At 56.0% G+C, this 8,823-nt stretch overlaps 1 protein-coding gene across 1 annotated transcript; it reads right to left on the bottom strand.

The window, feature by feature from the left end:
- Nucleotides 1-4,491: 4,491 nt before the first annotated feature.
- TNNT3 (troponin T3, fast skeletal type) lies at nucleotides 4,492-8,697 on the bottom strand. Its single transcript, XM_030763189.2, has 7 exons — nucleotides 8,602-8,697; nucleotides 8,447-8,524; nucleotides 8,097-8,210; nucleotides 7,904-8,013; nucleotides 7,723-7,813; nucleotides 6,023-6,063; nucleotides 4,492-4,612 (listed from the first exon to the last, which is right to left on the bottom strand). Exons 1-7 carry the CDS (start codon nucleotides 8,683-8,685, stop codon nucleotides 4,558-4,560), a joined length of 573 nt encoding a protein of 190 aa, XP_030619049.1. The 5' UTR covers nucleotides 8,686-8,697; the 3' UTR covers nucleotides 4,492-4,557.
- Nucleotides 8,698-8,823: the final 126 nt, after the last annotated feature.

The following is an 8,823-nucleotide window of genomic DNA, read 5'->3' as shown; positions in this document are numbered from 1 at the left end:
GAGTATTTCTGTCAACATAAGTCATCAGAGGGGTGTTACTTGGAGACTGAATAATTCTGCACTCCACTAATTTTTCATCCAGTCATGTCAGTGATGACCCTTGCCTCAGTCAAGCATCACATTAATGAAGATTTTCTCGTTCTATCCCTCCTTCTGCATTTATTAGCTGCATTCTTTCCTTCCCCTCACTGACATCTGTGTTCTGTTCACCTGGTTGGTCTGAACTGGCAACAGTGGTAGTTTACATTTGATTTCCCATTTGCTGTGATCGCTCAGGTTCTCTTTTCTGTGAGCTGATTACTCCCAACTTGGCCCATTTTTCTACACAATTGCTTGCCTTTCTAATGGTATCCTAAAGTTCCTTATACATCCATCCTCCGTGTCTGAGGGGGATTGGTCCCAGGACTCCACAGATACCAAAATCCAGGGACGGTTAAGTCCCTTATATAAAACAGTGATATGTTTGCAACCTAAGCACATCCCCCTGCGTACTTCAAACCATCTCTACATTATCTATAATATCTAATACAATATACATGCTATGTAACTAGTTGTAAATATGACGTAGATAGTTGCTGGCATGCAACAGATGCTAGTTTTGCTTTTGAGGACTTCCTGGAATTTCCCTTTCTGAGCACTTTCAGTCCGAGGGTGGTTGAATCCATGGGTGCATAGGGCCTACAGTATACATTGAATACTAATTCTTCATCACTGACGTGTGTCACAAATATCTCCTCCCGAGAGATGCCTTGCATTTTCACTCGTGGTGTCTTCCGATGCGGAGAATTTTATTTTTTAAACTTTATTCTTGTCGAATTTATCAATCTTTCGTTTTATGATTTGGGGGGGTTTATGCCTTATTTAAGAAATTTTCCCTGGTAGGAGAACTTTCTGATTACTCTCCTATAGTGTTTTCTTAAAATTTTGAATGTTTTCTTTTTCAGACTTAGGTCTTTCAATGACCAGGAATGGATTTTTGGTGGATGGTATGAAGGAGGACAGCGCTTATTTTATTTTGTTCTCAGTGGATATGCAGCTGTTTCAGCTGTAAAAGAATGTTGCCCACCACCCAGTTCCACCTACAGCACACCCTGAAAGGAATTCAAGGCAAAGATCAGGAATGAGACACTCTGTGCTCTGGGAAAACAGGCAGAACCGGCCCTCAGGTAGTTTGATATTTTCAGGAGAAAATTTATGAACCCAGATTCTTGCATCGTCTCATACTTAGAAAAACACTAAAATCATTAACTGAGATACCTGTTCCTTGTGACCAGCAGCAACCTTCTACCAAGATGTGCTCTTAATGGTACGTACCCCTTTACCAAAATCACATATATACTGATTGCCCTCTCCTACATCTTTGGAACAGTTCCTCAGAGCTACTGCGATGCTGTTTCCCAGGCTATAGTCTTTAGTAAGACCCCAAATGAAACTGAAACTCGCAGCTCTCCCATTGTAGGTTTTTATTTCAGTCAACATATCCCATCCTTTCCCCCATTATTCCTGGCACCATGTCTGCCCCCCTCCCCATCAAGTTCCCCTGTGTGGGGGGCTTCACTCTCTTTTCTGTGTCCATCTGGGAGCAGGCATTCCAGCGGCTTAGGGAACCCAGCTTCACATGGGAGGGTGGCTGGTAGGTCAGATTCCCCAGCCTCAGTCTTCTGATATTCAGACCCCATTTCCTTCCACAGGAATTTTAGAATCAGTGTCAATTTACATGGGAATCCATATTGGAATGTGGGTGAGTTGCCCTGAATTCACAGATTAATTTAGGGAGAACAAACATTTTAAAGATCTTGTGGAACACGGTGACATCTCCAGTGACGTAGCTCTTCTGTAATAACTTTTCAATAAAGGGATTTTATTATCACTCTATTTATCTTTCACGTCTTTTGTTAGATTTGTTCTTATCCTGTTTTTTTACGTTTCTCTTGTAAATGGCATCTTTGAACATTGCCTCCTACCTTTCCATTTTTCTCTCTTGCGCTCACATGCACACATCCTCACTCCTCTTAATTCTAAAAACTTAGAATTGCAGATTTTCCTGGGTTTCCTTATAGACAGTTATTTGATTGTGAATAATGGTAGTTTCTTTTAAGGGACTAGTAGGCAAGAAAACCTTCTAAAACCTTTTACTATTAAGATGATTTGCTGTAGGATTTTGGAAGATGTCTTCCTCAGGTTGTGGAAATTGCCTTTTATTCCTGATTGACTCAGAATTCGTAAGCCGTGTTCCGTGTCATCCAATTTTTTTCCCCAGCCTTTAAACTCTTTATGTGTCATAAATCGTCATATTACTCAGTTTTCTAATATAAAACTCTTTTTGCACTAGAGAGGACCCCCTTGGTCATGATGTAATTTTCAAAATCTTAGTATCTTTTGGTGGGGAGTTGTTTAATTGTTGGTTCAGCATCTTTAAGATGAAGTCAGTGTATTCGAGTTTCATGCTTCAATGCGGTAAAGTCTATCTCCCCCGGAAACTAGCCATCTTATCTAGGTTTCATATACACGGTCATAGAGTTGTCTATGCTCCGCTCTTACTGCTAATTTAGTCTCTGCCACCTTTGTCACATGCTCTCTCTTCATTTCAACGTGCTTTATGTCTTCTCCCCTTCCTACCTGATTTTCATGCCAGATGTTGGACTGTTTTATCAGTCCTTTTGAAGAGCCAATTTTTTTCTCTGTTGACCTTCCCTGCCAATTTTGTTTCTTTATTTTACTGTCTTCTTCTCTTTTCCTTACTCATTTCCATGCTTCTCTTACTGTTTTAGTTTTTTGTTCCTTTTCTAACTTCTTGAATGTGATGTGTAACTTATTAAAAATATGGGTCTCCCCCAACCCCAACCTTCAGGCCCTGACATCTCCCTGTAGGTCTGGAGTCAGCAGCACCAAGTTCTGCTCTGGTCCCGCATTATCGCTCAGCTCCAAGGTGCTTCCCAAGTCCCATCCCAATTTCCTCTGTGATTCCTCATCTATTCAGTGTGTTTTTGCATTTCTAAACGTCCGCTAATAAGCTACCTGCCCTTGGTTCTGACTGGGCTGCAGATCGTTGGCTGGGACATTCCCATTAGAGCCTGAGACTTGCTCTGAATCCTCCTCTATAATCTGCTTCTGAAATGTTTCACACGCCGCTCCAGATTGGAGGAACCGTGGTCCATCAACCTCCATCAGTCGAGCCTAACTGTTTTCTTTGAACCTCACATGCCTGCCCCCTCAACTTAGAGCCTCCTGACCTCTCTGTGACTATGAGATGTGCTTGAAAATCTCCCACTCAGATCCCGGACTTGTTCATTCCCTGGGTTTCCGCCATGTGTGACTCAGCGCACATTGCTCTGAATCTGTACAATCTCGGTGAGCTGAATCTGCTTCTCGCATGTGCTGACCACCTCTCCCCAGGGCAGCTTTAGTCCCGTTAGTTCTGTGCGAGTGGAGGGACAGTGCTAGGGGGTCAATGGACCCCACCATTTACTACATGAAGGTGCTCATCTTCGAATCACTGCAGGAAGGCACAGTGGCTGTGCTCAGAGCATTTACACCGACTGCAAACAGCCCTGTCATGGGGGTGGGGAGGGGCGCAGTCCACGCATATTTATGGATGTATATGCGGGGGAGGGTACATGAGGGGGCATGGATGTGTGCGTTGGGTTGCGTGCCACGTGCGTGCATGTGCCATCTGGGCGGGCGACCTCGTTGTCGGGATCCCGGCCCCCATGGCAGGCTGATCGGGGATGCTCCCTACTTTCCACCACTCTGCAGAGCCTTCCCAGGGGGCGGTTCCAGACTCCGGAAGCTTCCTCTGTGGATACTTGGCTGTGCAAGCTCCTATGTCTTGATCCAATTTTTGTGATTTATATTTTCCGTAATTCTATTTGGTCAGGACTTTCAGACTTATTACACAGTGAGCACTGTATTCTCAGATAATACAGAAAGAACGGTCTGTGTTTGCTGTGTCTGCTCCCTGAAATGTGCTTTTCCACTCCTTTCCTGGGGCTGTGTGCACCTCTCGTGCTCTGGACTCTCCTTCTGCCCCATCTCTGGGGGACGTTTGTGAAGTGTCCCACTGTGCCCTGGGCCTGCCTCCCAGACCCCCTGCAAAAGCCAAGCTCTACTGCCCCAAACCAGCTTCAGAGCTGACCTGGGGGGCTGGGCGCTGGGGTGGAGAACTGAGCAGTGTGTGGGCTCTCGGAGTGGAGACAGAAGGTTCTAGGGGTGAAAACCCGTTGACAGAAGTGGAAGCCACTGGCAGAGCCGGTGGGCGTCCGGGGCATAGCGCTCAGGGCACAGTAGAGCCATGGCCCCGCGGTCTCCTGAGCTGACCCCTAAGATGAGTGCCCAGGGTCCTGCGGGCCCCCTAGCTGCAGAATGGCCACCGCCCCCCCAGGGCCCCATCCATGAGCCAGGGCACACCTGTCCGAGGGGAGTCTGCTAGCTTTATTTACAGACCCCAGAGGCTGGGGGCAGCGAGGACAGAGACACAGGAGGTGCCCGGGAGCTGGATGCCTCCATGTGGGCCCCACAGGCTGAGGGTCTCTGCCTCTGGGAACTTCTTCGGCTGCTTTACTTCCAGCGCCCGCCGACTTTGCCCTTGGCCGTGGTCCCGGCCTTCTTGCTGCTACAAATGGGAAGCAAGGTGGTCTTGAGCATGAGGGTATCCGGGACCCTGGCCAACCCCTCCCCTGGCCCCTGGCAGACCCCAGACCCTGGCAGCTCTGCCCGGTCCGGCTCTGGAAGCCCCAGCGCATCCCCCAGCTCCAATCCAGCAGCAGTGACTCCCCTGTACCTGCCTAGCCAGGCTTGGGCGGCTTTGTGCAGAGGGAGTCAGTGAGGCTAAGTGGGGGCTGGCGAGAGCCTGGTCCCCCTCCCCCTCCCTCCCTTCCCCACCCGAGGGGCTCGAGACACAGGCGGCAGGGAGACTCTGGGGCCCTACGTCAAGCAGACCCAAGCCCGCGTGGGAAGCTGCCACCTTCCCAGTTACTCTGTCCTGAAAAGAGTCTCTGCCCCCTGAGTCACAGCCTCCTGGGGCAGTGGGCTATCCTGGTCCTACACTCCAGGCCAGCAGTCCCAGCCTGATGGACTTGGCAGCAGGGAGGGTCTCGTTCCAGAATCAGCCGCTGGTTAGAACTGGACCCTGGGGTCGGGAGGTCCCACCCCAACGGACGGTGGTCCTTAGGAGCCGGCTCCATCTGGCTGAGCCCTCTGCACGCCAGTGAGCCAGGAGCGAGCTGGGGGCCGCATTAGGATGGGCTGGTGATCAGAGCTCTTTTTTGGACAACTTGGGGCTGGAATGGGCCCTGCAGCTCCCAAGGCTTCAGGAGAAGGCCTGGCGCTGGGGCTGTGCCCACAGCCTGAGAACCCTCCCAGCCATGCACACGCACGCACACACACGTGCTCATGCACATACCTGGCCAAACGGCCCCCTCTCGAAGGGACCTGCAAAAACCCCTGCCCTGCACAGAGGCAGGGAGGAGGGACCGTCTCCTTCACCAGCCCCACTGCCCACCTTGGGGCGTGCCCCATCTCGGCCACCAGGCTCCGGGACAAAATCCCTCTCCAGGCCTTACCCAGCAGTTATTGTAAAGGGTCCCATGGACCCCGAGGGTTCACCGTCCTGAGGAACCAGTGATTTCACCCAGGGCCACGGAGGAGCTAGTGACAAAGCCCAGGCCCCCTGATTCCTGGTCCCAGGTCACCTTTGAAGTGACACGCTGCTGGCACGTCCAGGAGCCCAGTCTGGCTTCACCAGGCCACTCTGAAGGCTGCCCAGGGGGCTCCTGCCAGCCCTCCCCCAAGCTGCCATCCTTCTGGGCTCTGGGGTTAGGGCTGAGAGGAGGCTCTGGGTCCAGGGGTGCAGGGTCCCGACATGCTGGCCCAGGTGGCCGTCTGGCTAGTCCTGTTACTACCCTGCTGAAGGCCGGCTGCCACCGACACAGGCTGAAATAGCCAGGGCCCTGGCGCACCCGTGGCAGCTGACCCGTGCGGCCGTGTGTCCCGTGCAGAGCAAGGGACAGGCAGAGCTACTCACTGCTTCTGGGCCTGGTCGATGCGGCTCCTGAGGTTGGTAATCTGCAAACAACACAGGCGACTTACCTGCCGCGTCCAAGCAGGGCCAGGCCGGGGAGTGGCCTCCTGCCCCGTGGGCCCCTTGGCGGCCCTGGCAGGTCTTGGCCCTCTTACTGCGTCCCGGCTCCTTTGGTTGGAGGACCCTTGGGCTTGTGCCTCTGACCTACTCTTGATGGCCCGAGCTGGAGACCTGGGCTATGACACACAACAGCCCAGGAGCTGCCACTTACCTTCCAGACTCTGCGAGATGTGGGGCAGGGGGCACGGGGCGGAGGTGAGGCTTGCAAACAGAGCCCCTACCTGGTGGGCCCGAGCTCAGAGCCCTGCGGCCTCTCAGTCCTCCGCCCAGCTGCTCTCTCCTGCCGACTGCCCGGGGGGAGGCTGGGGGAAGGCAAGGCCCGGCCCCCGCTGCCAGCCAAGACAGCAGGTCAGCCTCAGCAGCCCCCAGGTGGCAGGCAGGGGGGAGGAGGAAGGCGGGAGGAGAAGAGGAAGGCCTCCGGGGTCTCCGTGCCCCCTGCCGCCGACACCTGCAACGACCCAGGTTTTCGCCATGCGAGAGGCCCACCGTGCATGAACACTCAGAGCCTGGTCCAGGGTGGACTCCGGCTACTTACAACTTGGCCAGCATCTCCACTCTGGCCCGGACGTTCATGATCTAGAAAGACCGAGACGGTTAGGGGGCTGGGTGGGTAGTTGAGGCTTCGGCACCCACCGTGCGCTGGGCTATTCTGGGCCGGGGCTCGTGTGGTTCTTTTAGCACCCGGGGACCCATCATGGGCCATGCACAGTCTGTCAGGCCCTGGCTCAGCCTCCTGGACAGGAGTAGGGCCGCTCTGGGCTCTCTCTGAAGCCCATTTCCAAGGCCGGCCCTCCCAGGGGAGTATCAGCAGAGAGCCGTGATGCCCCCGCACCTGGTCCTGCCTGCGGGCCGGCAGCGATACACATGCCCCTGGGGGTGGCCTGGGATGGGCGTGGTCCTGCTCCAGTTAGAGGTGGGGAAATCGAGGCGCAGGAAGACCAGGCAACTCGCCCAAGGGCACCGGGATCCTGAGAAGGAGGCAGGACTTGCCTGCCTGTCAGTACTGGTCTCCCACACCCTCCATCTCAGGGGCCAGTAGAGGAAGCTGGGAGAGGTGCCCTGAGAGTGGAAGGTCCTCTCCCCGGGACCCTGGAGGCCAGAAGGGTCTGTGCTTCACGCAGCGGGTCCTTCCCCAGGACTGGTGCCCCCAGCCCCACCCTCCAGGCCCAGACTCCGAGGGACGGTGTCCACCCAGGGCTGCCGTCCTGAGTCGTGAGCCCCTCTCAGGCAACTCCTGGCGCCCAACCCCCGGGGGAGGGGCACTGTCCCAGCCCCCTCCCCAGCTCTGAGCTTGGGGGCCTGGGAGGGGACTGGGGAGGACCCCCACCACAGAGGAGCTTGGTGCCAACCTGGTGGGCTTGGGACACTGCTGGCTTTCCACGGTCTCCCCCCAGCCCCCCGAGGGCACTCTGCCCCAATGCTCCCTCTCGCCAGCCCTGGGAGCCAGAATGATGTGGGGAGACTGGCCTGGAGGACACCCAGGCAGGGTCCACCGCAGGACAGGGGCCTCGTCGGGGTCCGAGGGGACTCGGGGGTGTCCAGGGGTGCCCGCTGGCAGATGAGGGCAGAGGTGCTTCACTCACTTCGTATTTCTGGCGCTTCAGCTTCTCCGCGTACTCAAACTTGTTGGTCTCCAGCTGGTACAGGGTTTCCCAGAGCTCCTTGGCCTTGTCCCTGGGGAGGGAGCGGCAGAGAGGGAGGGTTGGCAGGTCAGCCCCGGGAGGCTGGGGCCGGGCCCCCCCACACCCTGAGGGGCGTCCTCACGTGAGCTTCTCCTCGCTGAGGTGGTCGATGTTGAGGGGCTTCCGCCGCTCGGCCAGGACTTTCTTCTTCATCTCCCGGGCCGTCTGCTTCTTGCCTCTCTTCTGGTCAGCCTGAGGGGACACGACAGTGGGGGCGTGGCACGGCCGGCCTGAGGGCGTGGCGGGGACCCCCGGGCCACAGGCCCCGTGCTCACCTTGGCCAGGTAGCTGCTGTAGTTGACGCCCATGGAGGACAGGGCCTTCTTCTTCTTCAGGTCGTCCTCGGCCTTCCTCTTGGCGTCCTCTTCCTCCCGCCGGGCTTTCTCCTCCTGCGGAGACCCCGCCCCAAGACTTCAGGGCAGGCATCGAGGACTGCCTGGGCTTGGAACCTTCTGGAAGGTCCAGGTCCTGGTCGGGTCAGCCCTCTCGCGGGGGTCCTGCAGGGCGGGGGGACCTTAGCCACCGGCCCGGGTCCTTGGCCAGTGTCAAGGGGAACGTCGGGAGAAGGGGGGTCTGGGAGCCCGGCGTTTCTGGGGCCAGGGGCTGGGGGCGGGGGGTGCCTCACCGCCAGCCTGTTCTGGCGCTCCCTCTCCCTCTCGGCCCGGATCCTCTGCTGTTCAGCTCTCTCCGCACGGCGCTTCTCCTGCAGCCGGACGAGGGCCGGGTCACTGCGGCCTGGCCACCCCGGGCCCGCGCCCGCCCACAGCTTCCGGCACTCACGATTCTCTCCTTGAGCGCGACCAGCTCCTCTTCCTCCTTCTTCCGGGCCTCGAAGTGGCTGTCGATGAGAGCCTGCAACTCCATGAGGTCTTTGTTCTGCCGCTTCTTCTGGATGTCCTGTGTGGGACAGGCCCGTCACCCCCAGCCCTCCTCCGGAACTCCGGGCTCCCTGGCCCTCCTGGGGGCCGGCGGCTGCCTGCTCCCTTAGCCACAGGGTAGGAG

The sequence above is a fragment of the Delphinapterus leucas genome, chromosome 7 (assembly GCF_059928025.1).
Source record: "Delphinapterus leucas isolate spDelLeu-1000000601 "Yukka" chromosome 7, BTC_Dleu_Yukka2, whole genome shotgun sequence".
In the NCBI taxonomy this organism is placed as follows: domain Eukaryota; kingdom Metazoa; phylum Chordata; class Mammalia; order Artiodactyla; family Monodontidae; genus Delphinapterus; species Delphinapterus leucas.
This window is presented reverse-complemented; position numbering and strand designations above follow the sequence as displayed.